At 37.8% G+C, this 27,574-nt stretch overlaps 1 protein-coding gene across 2 annotated transcripts in view; it reads left to right on the top strand.

Annotated features, from left to right (window-relative positions):
• The first annotated feature begins 5,313 nt into the window (after positions 1-5,313).
• Nup107 (nucleoporin 107) overlaps positions 5,314-27,574 on the top strand; it is a 38,912-nt gene continuing 16,651 nt past the window's right edge. Inside the window, exons 1-17 of one of the 2 annotated variants that reach the window (XM_048359972.1) lie at positions 5,314-5,403; positions 6,708-6,799; positions 7,431-7,511; positions 9,161-9,276; positions 11,586-11,730; positions 13,810-13,913; positions 14,862-14,989; positions 17,234-17,282; positions 18,632-18,703; positions 19,473-19,561; positions 20,669-20,747; positions 21,267-21,380; positions 22,322-22,412; positions 22,778-22,854; positions 25,467-25,526; positions 26,293-26,438; positions 26,539-26,587. In XM_048359972.1, coding sequence (XP_048215929.1) covers positions 5,396-5,403; positions 6,708-6,799; positions 7,431-7,511; positions 9,161-9,276; positions 11,586-11,730; positions 13,810-13,913; positions 14,862-14,989; positions 17,234-17,282; positions 18,632-18,703; positions 19,473-19,561; positions 20,669-20,747; positions 21,267-21,380; positions 22,322-22,412; positions 22,778-22,854; positions 25,467-25,526; positions 26,293-26,438; positions 26,539-26,587 — 1,500 coding nt within the window. In that variant the 5' untranslated portion in view covers positions 5,314-5,395. Of the gene's footprint in view, positions 5,404-6,707; positions 6,800-7,424; positions 7,512-9,160; positions 9,277-11,585; positions 11,731-13,809; positions 13,914-14,861; positions 14,990-17,233; positions 17,283-18,631; positions 18,704-19,472; positions 19,562-20,668; positions 20,748-21,266; positions 21,381-22,321; positions 22,413-22,777; positions 22,855-25,466; positions 25,527-26,292; positions 26,439-26,538; positions 26,588-27,574 lie in introns of both variants that reach the window. The other variant, XM_048359965.1, reaches the window with a different exon arrangement.

The raw sequence follows: 27,574 nt of genomic DNA, 5'->3' as shown, positions 1-27,574 counted from the left end.
AGGAGCTTTGCCTTCCCATTGAGATCTGGAGGAAACAGAAAAGCAAGTGATGAGTACATTTACATTTTTCGATTATTTGCAACAGCTTGAGGAAAGATGTTCCTTTGAGGGACTTTCCTTCGTTCAGAGAAGAGATGATGAAGTAGGACTAAGAAGGTTATATATATTTAGGCATAGTTAAGATTTGGTGACAATGAAGGTATGAGAGATAAGAAAAGACTCATTTCACTACAAGTACTTAGAGGGATATAGCAAGAAACAAAACATAAATATGGGACTGCAGTCCTTTTAATTCTAGGGTTGTTTTTTTTTTTTTTTTTACATAGGTAACTCAATGTGACCACTTGCCAAACCAAGGAATACAGAAAACATAGGTTTGCCATGGTTGTTGAGTGGGGAGAGAAAGAGGAAGCAGACTTGAGCTTCGATTTAAAGTTGAAACATGTAAAATATCATATGCCTTGTGCTGGACGCTGGTGACTCACATCTGTACTCTTAGCTACTCAGGAGGCTGAGAGCTGAGGATGGAGGTTTGAAGCCAGCTCGGGCAGGAAAACCCAAGAGACTCGTATATCCACTTAACTAGCAAAAATCCAGAAGTAGAGCTATGCCTCAAGTGGTAGAGCAGCAGCCTTGAGTAAAAAAGCCAAGTGAGAGCAAGAGTCCCTGAGTTGAAGCTCCAGCACCAGCACATGCACATGCGTACACACACACAGGCATGCACACACACACACACACACACACACACACACACACACACACACAAATTTATATGCCTTGTATCCTCAAAGTAGAATCTGCCCAGTAAGCAACGGGATGCATCAGTCTGGAATACACAATCAAGGTTTGATCTAGAATATAAATTGAGTGCTCTATTAAGGGATGATTTGAAACCTGCAGACTGCAGATAGTGCAGAATTGAAGATGGGTGCGGGGAGGAGCTTAAGTCTGAACACTGGAAAAGATTTTTATTAAAGGGAAGTGCAGGTTTCTAAAGCCCACCGGGTCCAACCAAGAAAAGCCTGCATGGTCAAGGAAAAGCCCACAAATAAAATTATGGCATGCAGGGCCAGGAGAAGAGGTAGGAAGAGAGTGGTAAGTTGTGTCAAACATTACAGACATGATGAGAAGTGAAAAATAAACTTCCTGGCAAAGACACTATTGGAAACTTTGTTTAGAACAGTTTCTGTTTAGCAGTAAAGATTGAAGTCAGAATAAATTAGGCCACATTTGTTATAAATTGAAATAGAAAGGAAAAAGAATGCTATTCTCAAAATGTTTGGCTATATTATCATTAGTATAGATAATTTTATATGAAAGCATGTTTATTAATTGGACAAGTAGGTTATTAAATAGTGTATAGTATAATTTTACTTATTCCAATTATCTATTATTACATAAAAAGTCACCACAGTTGGATATGATAATGTATGCTGCAGTCCCAGCTTCTTAGGAGGCAAACAGGAAGCTTAAGGTCCAAAGCCAGTTCAGGCAATAGTGTAAGATCCTACCTGAAAAACAAACTAAAATTGCAGAAAGGAATAAGGCTCTGGCTCAAGTGCCTAGCAAATGTGAAGCCTGGAGTTCCTTCCTCCATACTACCTTCCCTTCCAAAACTACAATGGTATAAAATAATGTCTTAATAATTCTGCAGGTTATCTGGATTTAGTGAGTTTGTTTTTACATTTATTTTAACATTTGTGTTTTTTTTAATCTTGCTGTAAGTATGTGCTCTCACACTAAGGTAACTAAACTGGATGATTGGATTTTTTTGAGGGGGGGTGCTGGTACTGGGGTTTGAACTCAGTTGCTCAAGATGAGAACTCTACCACTTGAGTCACAACTCCAATTTTGGCCTTTTGCTGATTAATTGCAGATAAGAGTCGCTTGGACCCTCCTGCTTGGACTAACTTCAAACCTCGAATCTCAACCTCCTGATTATCTAGAATTACAGGAAGGAGCCACCAACACCTGGTTCAAATGGGGTGATCGTTGATGAATATAGCTTGTAGAATTAATTGTATTCACATAATGAAATTGTGGGGATTCTTTCATGTTTTCCTCTTTGTTTATGCATCTTTTCTTAGCTCTCTGTGTGAAATACATATATTGAACTGACATTAAGAAAACTGCTATTAGCTGTTTACAATTTAGCTATAGAAGTTAGCCTAAAAGGAAAGGGGAAAGTAAAGACTACCCCTAGAAAGGAACAATTGCTGAAAGAAGAATTCTTTTGGAGGAAGTTTAAGGAGGGAGGGACTTTAGCAGATTTGGAAACAAACTGAACTCCTGTGCCAACATAACTTAAGAAATACTCAGTGACATCTATATAATTTTCCTGCCCTTGTCGCCATAGATGTAACTTAAATGTTTTTAAATTGTTATCATGTAGAAACAATCAGATTAATAGAAATTGAGATACTTTCTACAAATACAAATTCTTGAAAATGTCAATAGGGCAGAGGTGTTAGCTCCATGGTAAACTACTTACCTAGTATGCAGGAGGTCCTGGGATTGATCCTAACAAAACCAAAGGGAAAATGGAAGGGAGAGAGGAAGGGAATATTCCAACCTTTTTTGTTGGGAGGAGGGGGCTTAACTTGGGGCCTAGGTGCTTTCCCTGAGCTCTTCCACTCAAAGCTAGTGCTCTACCACTTTGAGCCACAATGCCACTTTTGATTTTTGAGTGGTTAATTGGAGGTAAGAGTCTCACAAGGACTTTTCTACCTCAGCAGGCTTTGAATCTTCAGATCTCAGCCTCTTTGAGTAGCTAGGATTACAGGCACGAGCCACAAGCACCCAGCTATTCAAATCTTAAGAAGAACAAAGCATTCCCAGGCACTGGTGGTCATGCCTGTAATCCTAGCTACTCAAAAGGTTGAGATTTGAAGATTGTGGTTCAAAGCCAGCCCAAGCTGACATATCTAAGAGATTCTTGTCTTCAATAAACACCAAAAAGTTGGAAATGAATGTGTAGCTTAAGAGGTAGAGTACCAGACCTGCATAGAAAAGCCAAGCAAAAGCATGAGGCTCTGAGTTTAAGCCCCAGTACCATCACCATTAAAAAAAAAAATCAACATGATTAGTGTATTACGTTGGTTCCTATATTGGAGGGGACAATTATAAGGGAAATTATTTGAGCATTTGGGGAGGGGGATTTGTATTTGCTAGTCATGGTATTCTATCATAAATATTAAATGATATTAGGAAGAAGAATATATTATCCTCGTTTCCAAAGTGTCAAAGAACAATATTTCTTCCTTTTTGAGGGGGGGCTTGTTGGGTTAAACTTAGGGTCTTGCTCTCCCACTTAGCTTTGTCACTCACAACTGGGGCTCTACCACTTGAGTCACACCTCTATTTCCAATTTTTGTTGTTTACCAGAGATAAGAGTCTATTGGAGTGTCTACCTGGGCTGGTTTTGAAACATGAGCCTCAGATTCCAGCCTTCAGGGCTGAGCCTCACATTCCAACAATGTGCTCTAATGGGACACAGAAAGAATCCGTTTTCATCCCAGCCTGCTGTCCCTTATTGTCTGCCTTTTGGTACTTTTGGTACACTATACTTCAAGTAAAAGAAAACATGGAATTCAATTGCTGGGGAATACGTGGTAAGAACCTGAAGCACTGGTTTGCAGGTGGAATCAATTTGTCTGGCTCTGAGAAAACTCATTTGAACTACATTTCACTTCCCATAAGAACAATCATACTTCATACAAAGAAATTAGAAGGGCTGGGAATGTGGCTTAGTGGTAGAGTGCTTGCCTAATATGCACGAAGCCCTGGGTTCAATTCCCCAGCACCACATAAACAGAAAAAGCTGGAAGTGGTGCTGTGGCACAAGTGGTAGAGTGCTAGCCTTGAGCAAAAAGAAGCCAGGGAAAGTGCTCAAGCCCTGAGTCTAAGCCCCAGGACTGGCAAAAAAAAAAAAAAAAAGAAAGAAAGAAAGGAAGAAAGAAGAAGAAATTAGAAAAGGAGAAGGATGACAGAACATCAAGGTGTGACTCCTCAAGGTTGTTGATAGGGAAAAACTGAACACTTTGATTATTTACTATGTACAGAGTGAATTAACTTTTTTTAAAAATCCCATAACAACTCTGTGATATAGTCACTGTTATTTCTCTCCTTCAAAGAAGGGATCTGCACATGTGCCACGTTGTCTAATAGTAGACAGTTTTCCTGAGAACAGTTTCCCAGAATTGGTGCAGACTGCAAATACCTAAAGCCAAGCTTCAACAGATGTTCTTGTTTCCACCTGAAACCCAGGAAGAAAACAAAATATTGACTTATTGCAGCAGGACCAAAAGATAAATTGTAAATTGCTTTTGCCTAGGCAGAAGTTTGAAATATGGGGAAATTCTATCACTTTTATGCTTGTTTTTCTATCCATCTATCTATCTAGATATCTAGTGCAAGTTCTGAGGCTTGACCTCGGAGCCTGAGCTTTGTCTCTGACAGAACTTCTTTTACTCAAGGCACCTCTGGCTTTTTTTGTTTCCTGCCTGGGCTGGCTTCCAACTGCGATCCTTAGATCTCAGCCACCTGAATAGCTAGGATTACAGGCATGAGCCACCAGCACCCAGCTGCTTTTCTACTTTTTTTTTTTTTTGCCAGTCCTGGGCCTTGGACTCAGGGCCTGAGCACTGTCCCTGGCTTCCTTTTGCTCAAGGCTAGCACTCTGCCACTTGAGCCACAGTGCCACTTCTGGCCGTTTTCTGTATATGTGGTGCTGGGGAATCGAACCCATGGCCTCATGTATACGAGGCAGGCTCTTGCCACTAGGCCATATCCCCAGCCCTGCTTTTCTACTTTTGAAGACAAATAATCTCGTACTCCATGGGGGGGGGGGGGGGAACACCAGGAAATAGGACAACTGGAAACAATTTCAAAAACGACATTGGAGTAATGCTACAACTCAAAGAAATGAGTGCCCAGAGACGGAGGTCCCGCAGGTGTGGAACACAGCTCACAAGTCTGAAGTCCAAGTCCAGAAAGACTGGTATTGTTACAGATTGCCAATATTACTACTTTCCCTGAAGGCCTGAACCCCGGTCCACACAAGCTAGCAAGGCACAGCGGCAGCTGCGTACCAATGCTAAATGGAACCAGGCCCCGCCCCCTCGACCCCAGGCCCCGCCCCAATCCGGCTCCGCCCAGACACGCGCTGACATCATTTCGCGCCTGCGCCTCCCGGGGCTTGGGACTCGGGGCGGAAGTTCAGCCTGTTCCAGATAGGAACATTGTTTCTCCTCCCCGACACTTTTCTTTAGGGGCTGGTTTAGCAAGCACGTACTTCCGGGCTAAAAGGTTTTGCTTCCGGAGAGCGGGAAGGCTGAAACGCGGCGGCTAAGCTGGAGCCAGGCTAGAGAGATTCTAGGTGGAGAAGGTCCTAGCCATGGACAGGTAAGACCTAATGGTGACAGCAGGGGCCCGCCCGAGGTTCTGTGCTTCTTGCCTGTTGGAAAAATTAAATAGATAAAACCCTATTTTCAGAGGAAGCCGATGAGAAAATCCTGGGGCCGCCTAGACGGCTTCGGCTTCTTTTCGTGGGCCTGGAGCTAAATTGAAGGCTGTCAGGAAAGGCCCGGGCGTGGGGGGATCGGGGGACGCGGGTAACGATGACCTCCCGCTCCCACTGTAACTGTGTAGTCTGGCAGATGCTCGCACCCAACATTGTACCTTCCAGAGGTGGGCGGGGTAGGTGGTGAGCAGACATAATGCATACTCACCGTACATATTAGTGAAATTCACTATGATAAGCCCAGACCTTTTTTAAATTTTAAATTAGAAGTGCTAATAGTAGATAACTAAGTTATTCTTACGATTGTACTAGCCACCTGAATTATTAAGGGTTCTTGCTTCGGGAAATGCATTTTGTAGTGGAGGATTCAGCCAAACAGTGTAAAGCGGTAAACGCTATGTACCCACCGCGGGGAAAAGAAATGAAGCTGTAAGTCTCTCCTTGTCGCGGGTGGTTTCAGGATAACCTCTCAAACAAAGTGACTTTCTAAGCTGGTTTTTGAGTAATAATAATAGTACATAATTAATGTTAAAAACATTGAAATGCCTTACGGAGATACCTTATTTAATCTTTAAAACAGTCCTGTGAGGAGCTGTACATTCATCATCAGTAGACAAAAGTAAGGAGGCTAATAAGCAGAAAAACCAAGTTGCCAACTTGGAGCCACATTATCTCCAGCCTCCATAAAGCTGGCTGATGAGTAAGTAGGTATTCACCAGGTGGACAAGAAATAAATATGCAAATGTATGCTTTGATAGAAGAAACATTCACATGTGTAAGATGTGTGTCTGATATATATGTATATGGAGTCATAATTGAGTCTAAATGCAGAGCTGAACCTCTAGAGTGGCATTGTTAACATTGGTAGGAAATAGGAATTTGAATGTGTAGGCCAGAGAGGAAGTCTGTGTGATATTTGGGTGAGACTTTGAAGAGTAAGCAGCATTTATTTGGAGCCAGGAAGGCGTTCTTGACAAAATATAAGATAAGGGCTGGGAATATGGCCTAGTGGTAGAGTGCTTGGCTCACAAAATGTAAGATAAATAAATATCTCCAAGACTGTCGGTATAACTGTTGGTCTGTTGGTATAACTATATCTTTTTCTGAGCCAGGGTCCTTTGTTCCAATCATGATGATAAATTTCTTTGCAAATGTTACATAAAACAACCTAATAATATTGTTCTAGGAGTAGCTTCGGAGAGATGTCATCCCCTGTGATCCGGGAGGCAGAAGTGACACGGACAGCTCGAAAGCAGAGTGCTCAAAAAAGAGTTTTAAGTATCCTTGCATTTGAAGACTCACAAATGTGCAGCATGCTTTAAATTGGTGCTCTTTTTATTAGATATTAAAAATTAACTATGATAAAATACTGTTGAAATAAATATTGTTTACTCCACAGATAATTTCTTTGGTAAATATAATCTCAATGAAGTATGATGAGATTAAGATACATTGCTCTGAAAGACAGGCATTCTGTTTTACAGATTCTAGTTTATGTCTACTAAAAATCTATTTTTTTTATTTGAAATCTGACAGAACTCTTAGGTCAATGTGTAGCTATCTAAAACTGACATGTAGAAACTTTAATGGTAGAGGGAATTAGTTGCCATAAAATACCTTGCTCTCAAGAAATGTATTCACATATTTTATATAAAAATTTGAGTTCATTCTTTTTTTATTGTTGATTAAAATGCTTTATTAAGCTGAACTCATTTTTAAATCTGTCCTCAAGAAGAAAACTAAAGCCTATAAATCTGAACAGTGAGAAATAAAAAAGCAACTATTGACCTAAAGAATGCAAAAGAGCAAGTAGCAAATGTGCACGTGTGTACATCATCATAGTTCATTCTAACTTTAACAATCTCTTCTCTGTGTGGAAAACTTTTCTTAACTCCTTCTAAAGTTCGAGCTTCCCAAGATGAAAATTTTGGCAATATTACTCCAAGAAGCCAGATCATTCCTCGCACTCCCAGCTCATTTCGACAGCCTTGTAAGGTTTTTTTTTCTGTTTTTTTTTTATAACATTTAATAATAGTAGGTATAATAGCAGCTAGCTTTTATTGTGTATACAATAAATATTTGGTTACAGTATTAAAAACAAGCACTAATGATTAGTTATTTGTTCAACTTCTGCCATGAACAAGGCATTATATATCACATAAATAATTAGTAGCTGTGACATAAGCATTGTTACCTCTGTTTTACCAAAAGTGAGAGTTCAAGAGTTGAAAGTCATTGGGGGGGGGGGGGGTACGGCATGACTGGGAATGTGGCTTAGTGGTGGAGTGATTGCCTGGCATTCATGAAGCCCTGGGTTCTATACCTCACTACCACAAAAACAAAAGCCAGAACTGGTGCTGTGGCTTAAGTGACAGAGCACTAGTCTTGAGCACAGAGAGGGTCAGAGGACAGAGCTCAGGCCCTGAGGACCAGTGGGGGAGGGGGGGAAAGAAGGGGGAGGAGAAGGAGGAGGAAGAAGAGGAGGAGGAGGAGGAGGAGGAGGAGGAGGAGGAGGAGGAGGAGGAAGAGGAGGAGGAGGAGGAGGAGGAAAAGAAAGTCAATATGGGTAATAAGCTCCCTTATCTAAAATAATGGAACTAAGATTCAACTAATAGTCTGACTGTAGCATAAGCCTACTACACTGCACAGCCACAGTATACTTTATAAAACTAGAGTACGAATGAAAGACCCATTAACCTCTATATTTTCTTTTCTTTTTCTTTTTTTTTTTTGGCCAGTCCTGGGCCTTGGACTCAGGGCCTGAGCACTGTCCCTGGCTTCTTCCCGCTCAAGGCTAGCACTCTGCCACTTGAGCCACAGCGCCGCTTCTGGCCGTTTTCTGTATATGTGGTGCTGGGGAATCCAACCTAGGGCCTCGTGTATCTGAGGCAGGCACTCTTGCCACTAGGCTATATCCCCAGCCCATATATTTTCATTTTTTTAACTTCCCAGTGATATAATGAAACCTGTTTGTAGTAAAATTTTTCATAATAGACTCAATAATACCAAAAGTTCAAATTTAGGAAAATAAACTAATTCTTCATATTAAGAAAATGTTAGCATTTAGAATGTCTATTTGTTTTTTTGTGGTTTTTTTTTTTTTGTTTTGGCCAGTCCTGGGGCTTGGACTCAGGGCCTGAGCACTGTCCCTGGCTTCTTTTTGCTCAAGGCTAGCACTCTGCCACTTGAGCCACAGCGCCACTTCTGGCCATTTTCTGTATATGTGGTGCTGGGGAATCAAACCCAGGGCCTCATGTATATGAGGCAGGCACTCTTGCCACTAGGCCATATCCCCAGCCCCAGAATATCTATTTGTTAAGAATATAAATAGGGGCTGGGAATGTGGCTTAGTTGTAGAGTGCTTGCCTAGCATGCATGAAGCCCTGAGTTCAATTCCTCAGCACCACATAAACAGAAAAGGCCAGAAGTGGTGTTGTGGCCCAAATGGTAGAGTGCTAGCCTTGAGCAAAAAGAAGCCAGGGACAGTGCCCTGGCCCTGAGTTCCAAGCCTCAGGACTGGCAAAAAAATGAATATAAATAATTGAAAAGTATGTTTATTGCTTTGTTTTGATGATTACTGTTCACGCACCTAGGTGGGTTTTGTTTTTGGTTTTGTTTTTTACAAACTTATCATTGTAGCTACTCCACTGAACCGAAACTTACTAAGGCATCCAGATGTTTCCTGCATTCTTGGAACGGGAGGAAGGTCTCCACGGCTTACACAGTCTTCTGGGTTCTTGGGCAATCTGTCCATGGTATGTATACCATTAAGGCTAAAAATTTCTCCTTTTTGATATTTTGCCTGAAAGTCTTGTCATGAAAATTGATATCATAAAAAAAACCAGAACCTGGTGCTGATGGCTCATGCTTATAATCCTAACTACTGAAGAGATTGAGATCTGAGGATTGTGGTTTGAAGCCAGCCCAGGCAGGAAAATCCATGAAAACTCTTAAGCTCCAATTAAGCACCCCACCCCCTCCCCCCTAAAAAGCCAAAAGTACATCTGTGGCTAAAGTGCTATCCTTAAGTGGAAAAAAAAAAGTCCAGGGACAGTGCTCAGGCCCTTAATTGAAGCACCAGGACTGGTACAAAAGAAAGCAGGTTGTATGGACTGGCATAATTGAATATACAATTGGAAAACTGAAAGCTTTAAGTATCTCTTGTCACAGGTGAAACTGTCAGCAGCAGAATGTAAATACAGGGGAAATACTCTATTCTGGCAGTTTGCTGACCAAATGAAATACACTCAGGAATTGTTTGCTATAAACTCTGAGCTCCGGTTTGAAACACAAAGAGTAAATAGAAGAATATTACAGATAGATGGTAAATGAAGAGTATCATAAGGAAGAGAGATGCTGTATTTAAGGGATGTCATGGTCAATAGCATCAGAACTGAATTGGTTAAAGGACACTTGCCTGTGTCTGCTGCTGGGTTGATTGCTTGTGAAGGGAAAACCACACAAACATTTGATCACAGATATGATCTCTGTTGTCAGAGTAGAGAAGGAGAATTTGACTGGATTAGGGTTTCTTTCTCAAAAGAACTTTTTGGGAAATGTAGACTAGATGCTTTTTATGGTACAGCATTAAAAAGAACAGGAAGAATGTGAAGCTGCAATTCCAAATGGCTTTGCCTAGGTATGTAAAATACCCCAATAGAAAATGAGAGGGGCTGGGAATATGGCCTAGTGGCAAGAATGCTTGCCTCATATACAGGAAGCCCTGGGTTCAATTCCTCAGCACCACATATATAGAAAATGGCCAGAAATGGCACTGTGGCTCAAGTGGCAGAGTGCTAGCCTTGAGCAAAAAGAAGCCAGGGATAGTGCTCAGGCACTGAGTTCAAGGCCCAGGACTGGCAAAAAAAAAAAAAAGAGAGAGAGAGAGAACATTGGGCTGGGAATGTGGCCTAGTGGTAGAGTGCTTGCCTCAAAAAGAGAGAGCATTGTGTCTGAGAAGGAAGCAGAAGAATTTTATAACCATTGTAGAGTATTATGACACATTTAGTTTCTGAACCAAAAGAAAAGCAATTCTCTCGGGGCTGGGGATATGGCCTAGTGGCAAGAGTGCTTGCCTCGAAAAGCAATTCTCTTGACCTTGGTATTGTGCTTTCTCAAGTAGGCACAGAGATTTTTATGTAAATATGAAATTGTCTGAGGTACTTTCTGAAGGGTAAATTTGCTGTTAAAGCATCTCCTTGTTCTAGAAGGTTAATTTTCTTTTCTGTAGTGCTAGAGTTGAGCCCAGGGCCTTGTGCATGTTAAACAAACACACTATCAGCAATCTACATTTCTAGCTCCAAGTAACATTCTACCACTTGAATTACACTCCCAGCCCTGCTTTTACTAGTTATTTTTTTGGAGATGGAGTCTAGTTTATTTCTGCCCAGGCTGGCCTTGAAATTCAATCCTTCAGATCTCAGCCTCTGTGTAGCTAAGATTACACTGTCATTCTTCTTTCTCATTACAATTCATTTATTGAAGCAGCTAGGTCACCCTTCCTATGTAGTTCCCAAAAAGTGAAAAATTGAAATGAACTTAAAGGTGCAACTGCATTTTACCTATTAATATCAGTGGGTTTTGTTTTTTGCCAGTCCTGGGTCTTGAATTCAGAGCCTTGGCGCTGTCCCTGAGCGTCTTTTGCTCAAGACTAGCGTTCTACCACTTGAGCCACAGCTCCATTTTTGGCTTTTGGGGGGGTAGTTTGTTAGAGATGTAGTCTCATAGACTTTCCTGCCAAGGCTGACTTCAAACTGCAATGCTTAGATCTCAGCTTCCTCAGTAGCTACAACATGAGCCACCAAAGCCTGGCTGTTTTGTTTTTTTGGCCATCCTGGGGTTTGAACTGAGGGCCTCATGCTTAGTAGGCACCAGCACCATTTTTTTCCAAAAATAGTATTCATTGTTTTTTTTTTCAAATTTATGGAGTAGTTAAAAAATAATTTAAAAGCCTTTAATTTTATTTTAAAGCATTGAGCCTTAATATTTTTTTAAAAACCTTATTCAGCATTAAGGTATTTTCTTACCCAGTGACAACAACTATCACTTTTCTGTGCTTATTAAGGTAACTAATCTGGATGACAGCAACTGGGCAGCTGCATTCTCATCACAGCGGCTAGGGCTCTTCACAAACATGGAAGCCCACAACATAACTGAGGATGTAAATCTCAGTGCTGTTATGTTACGTGAAGATGACCCTGGAGAAGCTGGTAAGCTGGATTGGAGATTTTCGTGATCAAGGAAACTATTGCTTGCTATCCTTGAATATCATTATAATATGTATCTTTGTCTGTTTGATGGATATGACAAATTTATTTTTTCAAAATTGTAGAGACTAGACCTTTAAGGCCTGTCTCCTTGACTTGAATATCACCATTTTCCTCTCATGTTTTATATCTTCCATCTGTATTTGTCACTGAGGTGATTAGTTACGGTCACAGCTGTCCCTAGGAAATTGAGAGCTATGACTTAGTTCTTAGTTGGAACAGTATCTTGCCATTTTATCTTTTAATATAAATAACAGCAGGTTAGAATATTAGATCTAAGATTTCTATTTAATTCCTTTGAAAGAGCTTCTCTTTCTCTTTAGGTTTAATTGTAATCTCACACAGTTGATATGAATTGTTTTTTCATTGTTTGGCATGGGCACCAATTACTCTTTTATCAGATAGTATTGTAACCTTGAAAGACACCATCTTTTAAGTGTCTGTACCTACACCTATTACATAGATTCTTCATCATTTTGCCATCAACATAAGCTCATAGATGAGTGGTAGGGTCCTTTCCATTGTGCAAGTATCACCTCATGTAATCCTTACTGTGGTCCATTAGATAGTTATAGATAGATAATTATTCCCACTTCAGAGGAAAGGAAATGGCTGCTCAAAGACATTAATTTGCTTGCTTAATATCTCTTGGCTAACTAGCCAGTGATGGTGACTTACACTGAAATCCCAGCTACTTAGTAAGCCAAGATGGAAGGATTATAGTTTGAGGCCAGCCCAGACCAAAAACAGCAAGACACTATCACAAAGAACAAACTGGGCATGGCTGTACATGGTTAAATTCCCAGTGACACAGAAGGTAGGATTACAGTCTGGAACTAGCCCCAGACAAAAATAGGAGGTACAAAAAAAAAAAAAAAGCTGGCAGGTAACAAAATTAAAACTAGATATACTGGATTACTTGTGTACATTAAAGGATACAGTCTGTAATGTGAAAAGGCACTTGAGTAGAAGAAAATATTTGCTAACCATATAATAATATGATAAGAAATTTGTCCAAAACATAAAGAACTTTTATAACAAAGCAAATCATCACCTTAGTTAATAAATAGGCAAAGGGCTTGAATATAGTCATTTTTCCAAAGAAGATAAAGGCATATGAAAATTTATTCAACATTATTATAATCATAACAACTGTTGTCAATGATTGTGTGCTGTTGCTATGAATGTAAAGTTGTGGAAATTCCAGCGGTTGTTGGAAAACAGCATGTAAGTTTCTCAACAAGTTAAAAATAAGATTAGCACATGGGGTTGGAGGTGTGGCTGAGTTGCTAGAGCACTAGCCAGTGAGCAGAAGTGTCAGGTACCAAGTTTGAGTCCTGGTCTCAGGCCTTAAGAAAAAAAGCTTAATACATAATTCAGGAATTCTACTCCTTTCTACTCCTGGTTATATACCCAAAAGAATTCTAAGCAGAACCTCAAAGAAATGTTTATATACCCAGACAGCAGTATTATTCATGTCAGCCCAAAAGTGGTAGCAACCTAGTGTCCTAAGGATAGGTGAGTGGAGGAAAACTGGTTTATACATACAGTAGAATATTATTCAGCCAAAAAGAAAGGACATTCTGACATAAAGCTACAATATGGACAAGGCTTTAAACACTACACTGGGTGAAGTCAGGAATCACAAAAAGACTGCAGTATCCTGTTTATGAGGAGTACTTTGTCAAGCTTATAGACACAAAGTTGGATAGTTGCCACAGATAGAAGTACAAGATAGAGAATTACTATTTAATAGGTTCTGAAGATGGATGTTGGTGATATAAAGAACAAAACATGAATATACTTAATGCAGCTGAACTGTATTGCTAAACAATGGTTAAAATGGTAAATTTTATGTTTGCATTTTTAATGCATGTATGAGTTAACTCAATGTAGTAGGTAGTGCATCAATCTCTTAAAATACATGTCTGAATAAAAATCTTGTATTTGTGTTTTCAAGCCGACAGAATTACTTGTAAGTAACATGATTTTTCTATGCCCCTTTCCTTCCTCCTGTTTCAGCATCCATGAGTATGTTTTCTGACTTCCTACAGTCCTTTCTGAAGCACTCTTCAACTACAGTTTTTGACCTTGTGGAAGAATATGAAAATATTTGTTGTAGTCAGGTAAAGTAATTGCACTACATTATTGACTACCAGTTGGCCTATAATCAATCCTAGCTAATTGGGAGGCTGAGAACAAAAAGATCATGCTTAGAAGCCACCCCAGCAAAAAAGTTCTGAGACCCCTTCTTAACCCATAGCTGGACATAGTGACATGCACCTGTCATCCAAATTATGTATGCGGCTGAGATTGGGAGGGTGAGGATACCAGGCTAAACAAGGCAGAATAGTCTGAAACTTGGTTCCCGTAAAGGGAAGCTGGATGCGATAGCTTAAGCCTGTCATCCCAATGGTGATGGGAAGTTATAGTAGGCAGATCATGGCTGGGGCACACACCAAGCAGGAAGCAAGAGCCTAGCCTCAATATAACCAGTAAAGAAAAAAAAAGGGGGGGTGGTGCTGGAGGTATTATTAGCTGTATTATACCAGCCTAGAAAGTGAAAGGCCCTGAGTTCAAACATCAGCATTGACAAGCAAATGAAAACTTGGATACAACCAAAATGTTCCTTTATTGATGAATGAATAACGTGAAGTACATACAGAAAATGAAATATTATTCAGTGCTTGGAAAAAAAAAAAACAGCTAACTATGAGGAGACACAAATGACCCTTAAATACATATTGACATATGAGAGAAGCCGATCAGAAAAGGTATATTTCCCAGTATATGACATTCTAAAACTAGGGTGATAGTGAAAAGATTGGTTGTTGCTAGGGGTTAATGAAGAAGGAAGGATTGATTGGTGGAGCACTGAGGATTGAGGATTTTTAGGGTATTAAGGTATTTAGGGTATTTTTAGGGTATTAAAACTTCTGGTGCTCTATCAGTATATACATACCGTTCTATGTTTGTCATCACAAACCCTTTAGCACCTTGTAGATAAAAATCATAAAGAAGCCACTCAAAAATTGTAGAACTTTAGCCTTTTCACATTGGTGTTTTTATTTTAGGTGAACATATTGGGTAAAATAGTGAGCCGAGCAACTCCTGGACTGCAGAAGTTTTCAAAAACAGCCAGTATGCTCTGGCTTCTTCAGCAGGAGATGGTCACATGGAGGCTGCTGGCTTCTTTGTATAGGTAAAGTATAGAAATATGGGTAACAGATTAAGAGGCTAATTGATTTAAAAGTTAGGACACAATGTATTTGGTAGAGTTTGCTCATTTTGAAGCTTTTATTTGTAGTACTTGAGTTGGGAAGAATTAAGTTACTAGAGAAGGGGCTGTAAGCTCATAAAGCTAGTAACTACCAAATATTGGATATGTAACTGAGTAAAGTAACACCTGCCTATAACCCCAGAAGTTGGGAGGCTAAGGCAGAGTGTTCTTAAGTTCATCACCTATATAATAAGAGCCTGTCTTTTTTTTTCTTCTTTATTGAGATTAACTACATATATTTCATAGTACACATTTTAACCTTCCTAATGATGAACATCATTATTCTGATCTACAAAGCTTATGAACTCTACAAACATTAAAAATAAATAAAACTTTTTTTTCCAGATCAGGTGATATGTACATTTCTTTCCTTTTGCATAGTATCCTCTGTTCCCTCTTTCTGTCTCATTTCCTCCCTCCCATCATTTTGAGTTGCTTAGTTAACTTTCCTCAGTGTCCATTGCAGCTGTTGAGCCCTGCTATTGAGCCTCTCTGTTGTATTTTTCACCCACTTTCCACTCATTCTGTACCCTCCTCCTAGCTTCCCTCAGGTTTGCATGTGTATATACCATATGTGAGGTAAAGAACATTGAGTCATCTAAAAATGATAAGAAAAATTAAGAAGAGATCCTTTGTTTCCTTATCTTTGGAGTTCTTTTCAGTCTGAATATTATTTTATGCACATATAAAGAGGTGTTTGAGTCTTACTATTTGGTGCTTTTCTCCTAAGACAGTTCTCTTTTGGTCTCACTGTGTATAAGTATTAAGAGCTTGTCTTTATTTTTTAAAAAAAAAAAGGGTAGTAAGTATAAGTAAAAATTTAAGGAAAGTGCTAAAATAATAGCATTGTTTAGGAGAGGATAAAGATTTAAAAAATAAAACCGCAAAGATTAACTTTATGAAATGAAAATTTGAAACAAGTTAACTACCAGGTATGTTGGTGCATGCTTGTGCCCTCAACTACTTAGCAGGCAGAGAGGCAAGAAAAATCATTGCAAGTTCAATGATTCATGCTAACAGCCTGAGCAAAATTAGCAAGACTATATCTCAAAAACAAATGGGCTCAGGACATAGCTTAAATTGTAGGGCCCTGACCAAGCTTGTATAAAGCACTGGATCAGTTCCAAGTACCACCACAAAAGAAAAAGTTCACCAGAGTTGTCTGTCAGATCACGTTCTGACATTGATTCACATTCTGTTGCTCAGCTAATGAAAAAAAAACACTGAAAAAAATTATATATATATATATATATATTTGACAAGTGAAAATGCATGAAAAAGGTAAATCCACTAGCAGGTATCTTAAAAGCCTTGCAGTGTATATTTAGTAAATTCCAGTTGTGTTCATGTGTCAATCAGGTATTTACTAGTGTCTTATATATAAAGTATAAATATGAGCATAGAGCCACAGGTTCCCTGGTCAAAGTAAAGCTCTGAAACCTCAAGTTGGAAGTATTTGATGGATATAAAAACAAACCTGAGGGCTGGGAATATGGCTTAGTGGTAGAGTGCTCACCTTGCATGTTTGAAGCCCTGGGTTCGATTCCTCAGTACCACATAAAGAGGAGAAAGCCAGAAGTGGTGCTGTGGCTCAAGTGGCAGAGTGCTAGCTTTGAGCAAAAAGAAGCCGGGACAGTGCCCAGGCCCTGAGTTCAAGCCCCAGGACTGGCAAAAAAACAAAACCAAACCTGACGCTGTTGAACTTATCATGATTAACTAGACAATGAATACAAATTTCAAATGCAAATATCAAACTCAATGTTACAATTATTGCTTTTCCATATAGATTTTAAATCATTCCTACAAAAATATTTCTGGGTTTGTTATAAGAGTTATGTCAAATGATTTGTGGTAAATTGATACCTCTCTTGTATCTCATCTTCAATATATAAACAAGTTACATCTCTTATTTAGAGATTTCTTTATTTTTAAATGTAAAGTCTTGAGCATATTTTGTACATTATTATTTTAAAATTCTGTGGCTATGTATCTATTGCAGTTATGTAGAAATAAAAATTAAATAAAAATAAAAATTATTTCCTTATTTTAAAATTAAGTTAATTAGAAACTCATTTTTTAGGCCAGATTAAAATATAGTAGCTTAAAAGGTTACATTTGTACATTCATGTACAATAAGGCTTTTTCATTTTTGTTGTTTTTCCACAGAGACAGAATACAGTCTTCATTAGAAGATGAAAATATGTTTGCAATTACTGTAAGTTTTGTGTTAATATTTTCTCATAGATGCTTAAAACAAAGTTTTAGTAGCAAAATTTGATATTTCACACTATCTTGAGTTTTTGCGTTAAAAAGTAAACTACATAAAAGATACAATCTTATAAAATAATAAAATACTGATTTATTAGAGTATTAGAGAGTAAATGTAGCATCTTTTTATATCCCTCTGATTATTTAACATAATACTTTAGCCTATATCCTAACCATACATTTTTCCATATATCTTTTTATATACTCATGGTGCTTTTTAAAATTCTTAGTGCATCTTTCTATGAATGGATTTTCTATTTTCTAATCAATTATTACTAGAATAAAGATTTTCTTCCTAATTTGCTAAGAGTTGGAGAGTTTTGGTTTTTTTTTTTTAGGATTTTCCTAAGTATGTGTTTGTGATTTTTTTTTTTACTGTGGTTTGTTACTTGTTTTAGTTTTGTTTTATAATTTATCCTCATGTCATCTTAGTGTACCATCTCTCCAGAACAAGTTTAGAAATGTTTATCTTTTTTTTGTATTTTGTTGAAGAACATGGGAATTACTTGTTCTTTCAGGTCTTCATAAAAATATGCCCATAAAAATCAATCAAAAATAGACAGATGCCTTTTGGGGCTCAATTTTTTTTTCTATTAAGTTGTATAAATAGGTTACAGTTCCATAAGTCAGGTTATGAGTTCAATGCATCTTGATCAATGTCACCTCTTCAGTCATTCTCCCTTATTTTCCCCCTCCTACCCTAACCCTCAATTTTTAACTTTTTTTGATTTCAGAAGTAGTGCATGTTTAAAGCTACAATATAGAGTCCAAAAAGGAACAATAAATATTCCTATGTATTTTATTTAGCATACATTAGTTGAACAAGGAAGGTTTCATTGTGACATTTGTATATATGTGAACTTGATCCAGATTAACCTTCCTCTATCACTCTCCTCATTTCACTCCTCCTTCTTAAAACAACTTCAGTAGGTTTCATTGTTCCATTTTCATACAAGGACATAATGCTACAAAACCATATAATGTATATTATAGTTTTAGGTGTTCCCATTTATTTTGTGTTTATTTTTTCCTTAAGACATTATTTCTATAGAAATAGCATGTTTTAAATCCAAGTATAACAGCTTATCAGTTAAAAAATAATAAAATCAAATAGGAACAGCTCCAAATTATGGTAGCAGTTTGAATTTTGTTTAAAAATTTTAAGGATGAATATGTACATTTGCTAAGTATAAAGTATATGTGTATAAATAAATAAATGCACTTCAAATTAGCTTTTGTCTGTCTGTTGAAATAATATTCTCAGATCTTCCTTTCTTCAAATAATTATTATTACAGGCTGTTAACGCCAGTGAGAAAACAGTTGTGGAAGCATTGTTTCAGAGAGATTCCCTTGTACGACAAAGTCAGGTATGACTAAGAGTTTTACTATTTTGTAAGAAACATGGAGAAAAGGTGAATAGTATAAAATACTGAAGACAATTTTATTATTATTAATTATTATTTTGCCAGTTCTGGGGCTTGGAGTCAGGGCCTGAGCACTGTCCTTGGCTTCTTTTTTGCTCAAGGCTAGCACTCTATCTCTTGAGCCACTGCACCACTTTCAGCTTTTTCTGTTTATGTGGTACTGAGGAATCGAACCCAGGGCTTCATGCATGCTAGGCAAGCACTCTACTGCTAAGGCACATTCCCAGCTCCTGAAGACAGTTTAATTTAAAACTCTTTCTTGTTGTTTCTTTCATTGTAATTAAAAGGAAGTTGGAATCCTGGTTGTTGTTTTTTGTTTTGCTTTTGTTTTGTTTTAATAACATCTCTAGTATTTCCAGGAATAACCTGTTAACAATTGCATTGTTTCTGTAGAAAATTTTATTCTTTTTCCGTATTATTTACTTGTCTCAAAAAGTAAAAATAGTGCTTGGAAAAACAGTTACTTGTATCTTTGCAATCAGAAACTTTTGTATATGTGTCAGAACTGGGACTTGAACTCTCACTTAACTTTTTCACTTGGCAGTCTACACTTGAGCCATACCCCCACTTACATATTTTTGTTAATTAGAGCTAAGAATATCTCAGATTTGTCTGCCTGGGTTGGCTTTGAGCCATGATCCTCAGATCTAAACCTCCTATGTAAAATATAAATAGATTTTATAGTAATATTAATCTTTTTCTTTTCTCCTAGCTGGTGGTAGATTGGTTGGAGAGTATTGCCAAAGATGAAATTGGAGATTTTTCTGATAATATTGAGTTTTATGCAAAATCAGTATATTGGTATGTTACTAGCTTTCGTTCTTCAAGCCATTTAATATTTATTTTGTTCATTCCTCATTCAATATAATTTACTATTTTTACTGAAGCTCTACCTTTTACTTATAATTGTTTAGGGGAAATATATAGCAAATAATTTTGTATCCTGGAATTAAGAGCTTTGCAAAGAATATGAATTAGAGTTAATGGGTAGAGGATGATAGTCCTATTTTTATTAGAAGCAGCAGTCAGGAAGGGTCTGTGTAAAGAAGTAACAAATAGAGGCTTTTGTTTTTTGTTTCTTTTGTTTTTGTTGGTCATGGGGCTTGAACTCAGGGCCTGGGCTCTGTCCCTGAGCTCCTTCTCTCAAGTCTAGAGCTCTACCACTTTTAGCCACAGGTCTGCATCCTGTTTTCTGGTGGCTAATTGGAGGTAAGAGTCTTAGGTACTTTCTTCACTAGGTTGACTTTGAACTTTGGTCCTTAGATCTCAGCATCCTGAGTAGCTAGAATTATAGGCATGAGCCACTAGGACCCAACTTGCGCTTGTTTTTGAGATAGGGAATCTGGGGAACTTTTCCTGGACTGTCCTCAAACTTGAGATCTACCTGCCTTTACCTGTAAGAGGCTTTTAAGGAATAAAGGAGACCAGGTACCAGTTGTTCATGCCTTTAGTCGTAGCTACTCAGGAGATGTATCACAGTCTTAAATGTAAACATCGAAAGGTAACTGTAATTTGAGGATAAGCAAATATTTCTTAGGAAAAATTGTCTTCATCAAAATTGAAAACTCCTGTGAAAAGACATCATTAATGAAATAGTTGGAGCCAGCCACAGACTGATAGAAGCACAGAGAACATGTATGTAGTTTACAACAAGCTACAGCTTCATAGTAGAAAGATAGCTCAGTAAAAAAGGGGCAGGCTTAACAGATACTTCATAAAGGCAAATAGGTGAATGGCCAGTAAAGACATGAAAAATCATTTAACCTCATTAGGCAGCTGTGTTATGATCACTCTGTGTTAAACTATTTTTTTTCCACGCTTTTTTCCCTAGGTTTATTTTAATTTTTTTCCATATTTATATAGGTCTGTTTAAATTACCCCTTAAAAAATTGGTCCTTTTTCTTTCAGGGAAAATACTCTCCATACCTTAAAACAACGACAGCTGCCTTCTTATATAGGAAGTGTTCGACCTCTCGTCACTGAGTTAGTAAGTGTTCTTTGAAATGAAGCTTGGGTCTTTTGAACAATGTGTTTTCATTTTTTGTGGTGCTGGGGACTTCCCCAGGGCTTTATGCTCGCTAACTTTGAGCTGCATCCTCAGACCCCTTTACTATGTTTTACATAGTATTAATCTCTTTCCATGTTCATCTGCCATCTAGACCTAATTCTATTTAGGTGCTCTGATAGAGTAAACCTCAAGATCTTCTAGGCTGGGCTACTGACCTTACTTGACCTTACATGCCGTTGTAGACCAAGCGAAGACTTATAAATGGGACAGCAGATAATTGTGTGACTATTTGAATACTTGCAACACTTTCATTTTCTAAATTTATCATGTCATGATTTTAAAATATGCCTAAATGTACAGATAGGGGTACAGCATGGGTGTGTTAGCATGATTGTTCTATTCCTTAAATTTTATCACCAGTACTACATAAACAAATGATTTGTAGTTAACAATGAGTTGTTTTGTCTTTTTTTTTTTTTTTTTTTTTTTTTTTTACAGGATCCTGATGCTCCCATCAGACAGAAAATGCCACTTGATGATCTGGACAGAGAAGATGAAGTTAGATTACTCAAATATCTTTTTACTCTAATCCGTGCTGGAATGACAGAAGAGGTAAATTATGAAGCACCTTGCTTGTCCCATTTCAAAAAGCCATAGACTTTTAAAGTTGGCAGACACCTTTGTAACCACTTAATATGCTTCCTCAGTGTAGCAGTTGTATTCACAGTGTCATCAGTGACCATGTGTAGTAATATTATACACATGCTTTAGAGAGCAATGCCATAACTTACACAACACTGATTATTAGAAAATCTTCAAGTACAACTTTGCATACTCTTCATATGTCCTCATTATTTCTACTTTTTTTTTGCTAGTCCTGGGACTTGAACTTTGAACTCAGGGCCTGGAGGCTATTCCTTAGCTTTTGCTCAAAGCTAGCATACTACCACTTGAGCCACAGTTCCACTTCCAGTTTTGGGGTGGTTAATTAGAAATAAGAGTCTCATGAACTTTCCTGCCCAGGCTGGATTTGAACTATGATCCTCATATCTCATTCTTCTGATCAGCTACAATTTCAGGCATGAACCATTGGCATCTAGCTTCTATATTTTACTTCTAGGAGTTCACACTAAGTTTGACTTTAGGTGAGATTGTTGAGGTACTTGAAGGCTACAGTTGCTCTCATATTTCTTTTTGGTCTTATTGAACATAAGGAATTTCATCAATGGACTAAAGGAGCAATAGCACCCATTTAATTATAGGGCCTTTTAAAAATATTAAAATAAATCAAGGTTTAGGAAGCCCATTTGTGTCTCATAGAATTAAATACTATTGGTTCTCATGGAAACCTTTGAGTACACCTAAAATCAAAAAGAAAGGGAATTACTAAAAAAAAACAAAAAGTCAGAGATTGCAGAAAGATATTGATAAAGTGGATTGCCACTGTTATTTGCCTACACATCATTCTCTGTAACATTTGTGTTGAGTAAACTTGTTGAATATCGGCTATATAATTACTGGTGATGTCACTAACTGCTCTTTCTTCTCTCAAGGCTCAACGGCTGTGTAAGCGTTGTGGTCAAGCATGGAGAGCTGCAACACTAGAAGGCTGGAAACTCTATCATGACCCTAATGTTAATGGAGGTATTTAATAGACTTTATTCTCTGTATTATAAAAGTATTTAGCTCTAAATCTTTGTGAATCTCTGTGAACTGTAACTCTTCTTCATTTAGAAGTGATTGAAATAAGATCTTGTTTTAAACTATACATTTTGGGGCTGGGAATATGGCCTAGTGGCAAGAGTGCTTGCCTCGTATACATGAAGCCCTGGGTTCAATTCCTCAGCACCACATATATAGAAAAGACCAGAAGTGGCGCTGTGGCTCAAGTGGAAGAGTGCTAGCCGTGAGCAAAAAGAAGCCAAGGACAGTGCTCAGGCCCTGAGTCCAAGGCCCAGGACTGGCAAAAAAAAAAAAATTAAACTATACATTTTTTCACTACTTTGTAGGAACAGAATTAGAAACTGTTGAAGGAAATCCATATAGACGTATTTGGAAAATTAGTTGTTGGAGAATGGCAGAAGAGGTAAGAAAATAAAATACTTACTAATACTGAGTTTTTACCCTAAATGTAAAAGCCAGCTGAGCAGCTGTGAAATGTTTGATGTGACATGAAACTAGTTTTTGTTTTCAAAGTTATTGTGAAATTGAGGAACAGGCTTGGCTACTTACCAGTTATTCAGACACCAAGTACTAAGAACCAAACATTGAAATAGGCAAAAATATGAAGAAAGCGCCAAATGATTTTAGAGAAAAAGCATCAGGCTAAAGCTTGAAACTAACTTTCAAGGGAAGACATCTGTGTTGAACTTTTGTCAGTCATTAGACTTTGAGTTGTTGGGATGAAAGAATTCTAGGTAAAATGAGTAAGTTGGGAAACTGTAGGAACAATAGTTCTACAAGGTTAGAATAGAATAGAAGGCTCATAAAAGGAAATATAGTCGGTTATGTTAGGTAGGATACACTATTTGCATTCCTAAAATTCACTGCAACATTCAAAAAAACTCAGGGTTAATGTGAATCAAAAAACATTCACCGGGTTGGGGATATGGCCTAGTGGCAAGAGTGCTCGCCTCGTATACATGAAGCCCTGGGTTCAATTCCCCAACACCACATATACAGAAAATGGCCAGGAGTGGCGCTGTGGCTCAAGTGGCAGAGTGCTAGCCTTGAGCAAAGAGAAGCCAGGGACAGTGCTCAGGCCCTGAGTCCAAGCCCCATGACTGGCCAAAAAAAAAAAAAAAACTATTCACCAGCTCAGAACTTGAACAAATAATGTTGAGCAAGACAAGCCTAGAACACAGAGAACAAAGGGGCATGGTCTCCTTGATATATGACTGTTAGGGTGGTGGCGGGGGGGAAGGGGGGACAGTAGAGACCAGGTCTGTGAAACAAAAAACTTCTTATCAAGTGATATTTCCACAGGTTTGGGTCAGCGACCTTAAATTATGTATCTAAAACCAAACAACTACTCAACATCAAAAGGTCTAGAATAGACCTATCAGTGGATCACAATAGCTCAACAGCTATGTACATATGATCATATAAGACAAGGACAAGCAAACTCTATTGTTGATGTTATATTTAAAGTTCTAGGTGAATTTCCTTTGGTGTATGCCATGTGGCTACAGTATATGATTTTGGTACACTGGGTATTGTATATATGCCTACCTGATCTAGGGAAGGGAAAGAAAAATGAGGGTGTAAGATATCACAAGATATGTACTCACTGCCCTATTATGTAACTGCACTCCTTTTGCACAGCACCTTGTCAACAAAATTTAATCAATAATAAAAAAAATAATTACCACTTTTGCTGACACTGTTAGTTTTCAAAACCTCGAGAGCTAATACTGCAGTGGGCAGGTGAGGATTTGAAAAGTCCTTTTTCTTCTTCCGGGGTGAAATGAAAAAGGAAAATTATAAAATAAAATGAATAAGTACATAAAGGTAAAACAAAAATGCTTTTCTTGTTACTGACTCTGTGGTACTTGAGACATATGTGTTAGTGTTCTGATTTTCATATTATAACTTCTCATTGATCCTCTCAAGAAATAATCGTATAAATTGCAATGGTTTAAAAAAAAACAACAACCAACATTCACCGGGGGCTGGGAATATGGCCTAGTGGCAAGAGTGCTTGCCTCGTATACATGAAGCCCTGGGTTCGATTCCCCAGCACCACATATATAGAAAACAGCCAGAAGTGGCGTTGTGGCTCAAGTGGTAGAATGCTAGCCTTGAGCAAGAAGAAGCCAGGGACAGTGCTCAGACCCTGAGTCCACGGCCTAGGACTGGCAAAAAAAACCCAAAGAAACATTCACCAGTAATGTCTTAAAAGGTAAATCATAGCATACTTTTACATCTGTCAAATAGTTGAGCAAATACATAAATAATAGTACATTAAGTTTAGCACTTAAACTTGAAAAGACCTGGAATTTGCTTTTTGTATTAGGTGTCAGAGTGTGGCAGAACCTTAAAGTGTTTCAAGAAGAGTAGCATGGCAGTGAACAATAGACATGAAAAGACTAATGGCTGAGAAAATAATTATCCAAATGGCTATAAAAATTACTCTACCATAAAGACTAAAGGCCTGGCCTTGGATAGTATTGATGAGGATGAAAAGGAAGGGAGCTGGATGGTCAGAACCAGGGACTAGTTTTATGTGTCTCTTGAAGTCTCTTATTTGGATGACAAAAACCTAGAAATGCCGTTAACAGAACCCGAAATGGGATTATCTGCTGAATATAATTAATTCTGCTTAGGAATCAGATTCAAGTCTTGTTTTGATGTTGTTCCTGGGGCAGTTTGAGTGAAGAATCAGGTGCTTAAAAACATTCTAGGAGAAAATGACTGTGTGGGTTCTACCTGGAATAAAATTTAATTATTCATCAACAAAACATCCATTAGACTTAACTGTGCTTTCACCCTCTATTTGAAATTCAAATGCTAACTCTTATGTAGATTTTGTTATTTAATTAGATTAAGAGGTCCATCATATTACTTCAGTATATCTCGCAATAAAATATCTATCTAGTGACTAGGTTCATTCTAGAAGAAGCTGCACAATTCCAGTTTATGAAGAAATAAACATTAAGATAACCCATTATTTCAAATATACTTACTCATTTATTTCAGGAGCTTTTTAATAGATATGAAAGAGCAATTTATGCAGCTTTAAGTGGGAATCTGAAGCAGGTATGCAATCTTCTCATATTTACTTTTAAGGAATAAAGCTATATATTTAAGTATTTTAATGAATTATTAAATGTTACAAACCTAAGTTCTCTAGAAATAGCAGTGCTAGAAATAACCATAAAATAGAAAAGTGGTAAAATACCTAATTTGATGTATCCCATATTTGCACAGTTTGGGTTTGGGAAGAAGTTTAAGTTTTGATTAGTTTGGTTTTGTTGTTTGTGCCTTGAGAGGTGGGGGTGGGGTAGACAGAGGTAATGTAGGGTTTTGCTTTGTAACCCAGGATAACCTCAAATTCTTAATCCTTCCAGCCTCCCCAGCCCCACCATATCCTGCCTTGTATATTTTAAGGAGTGAAATCAGACTTGGCTTCCTAATTTAAAATGTCAGTGTAGTTGTGGTAGCCACTTACTAATAATTTCTAATACTCAAGATATATCCACAGTTGTACCAATAAGACACATTTGACTGCTTGGTTTATCATATGTATGTCTTTCTCACAGTCTCCATTGCCCTCTACTTTTTACATTTATTTTGAGGGATGCTATCACAGTTGAAATGTTATCTTATATATGCAGAATTGATGCTGTTGTGAATTCGATATGGAAGGAGAAAACTTAGGTCAAACTTCTTAGAGGCTATAGTTGAGGGGAAAAAATGGAACATTCTGAAGTGGCTTTATAATCCATGTGAATGAGTACAGTTGCTTTTCCTTTCTTTTTTGTTGAAAATGTCTGTCTTGTTTCTTTTTGGGAATGGGAAAAAGCTTCTTCCTGTCTGTGACACCTGGGAAGACACAGTATGGGCATACTTCCGGGTGATGGTGGACAGTCTGGTGGAACAGGAGATCCGGACATCAGTAATGACTCTGGAAGAAACTGAAGAACTTCCTAGGGAATATTCAGAAGCAAAGTGAGTGTGTTGGTCTGATTTGGTTACTCTTTGAAGTTTATGTTGCCTCTCTTTTATATTATTGACATTATTCTATTTCTTCTGATTCTCTCTTTTGAAGTTGGACCTTAGAAAAAGTTTTTGAGGAACTTCAAGCTACAGATAAAACGGTAAGTGTTAATATGAACCCTTTAGTACCTGGGAAGTAGGAAATAAATGATATTGTTACTGTAAATGCTGTTTACTGAGGTGTGGGAGAGCTGAAAGGAAAAAAATGTTAAGGAGTTTTGTTGCCTATTACAAAAGTAAGAGACATTCTTTATGAGGCGAGCACTCTTGCCACTAAGCCATATTCCCAGCCCCAGTAAGGGACATTCTTTAAAGGAAGAAAGTTATGTATATGAGCGGTGATTTGCTTTATTATCTTTAATCCAAAGGACTTTTGATTCAGCAAATGTTTATAATTAAATAAAGCAATATTCCTAAAAATTGTGTAAATAAAGTATGCTGTATTATTTTTAACAATAAAAATCAAGCAATGGTAAATACATATGACCTTTGTAACTTCCTACCAAGTCCCTTGAAAGTTATTTGCTAATATGACAAAACATCTTGACTTAGTCTTTCATACTTTTCTACTTGATCTTTCAAATAAGTTTTAAGTAATAGAAATATCTTAAGGTAGCATTTGGGGATTTTCTTGTTTTTTTGTATCACATTCTAACTTGATTGTTTTCATTAATGATAATCTGTCTGACTTAGTTGCTATATATTAAGTTAATAGATAATTTTAATAGATAAGTAATATATACAGTAGAGTGTACTTTTTAATCATTCCTCTTTGATATTTATGTTGTCTCTTAAGTACTATAAGTTCATATGTTCACATGTTGTTGTTTTTTTTTGTTGTTGTTGTTTTTGCCAGTACTGGGGCTTGGACTCAGGGCCTGAGCACCGTCCCCGGCTTCCTTTTTTGCTCAAGGCTGGCACTCTGCCACCTGAGCCACAGCGCCACTTCTGGCCGTTTTCTGTATATGTGGTGCTGGGGAATCGACCCCAGGGCCTCATGTATATGAGGCAAGCACTCTTGCCACTAGGCCATATCCCCAGCCCTGTTCACATGTTTTGTATATATATTTATGAGCTTGTCTACTTGC

Source organism: Perognathus longimembris, chromosome 1 (assembly GCF_023159225.1).
Source record: "Perognathus longimembris pacificus isolate PPM17 chromosome 1, ASM2315922v1, whole genome shotgun sequence".
Lineage (NCBI taxonomy): Eukaryota > Metazoa > Chordata > Mammalia > Rodentia > Heteromyidae > Perognathus > Perognathus longimembris.
Note: the sequence above shows the minus strand (reverse complement) of the source record. Positions and strands in the feature narration are given on the sequence as shown.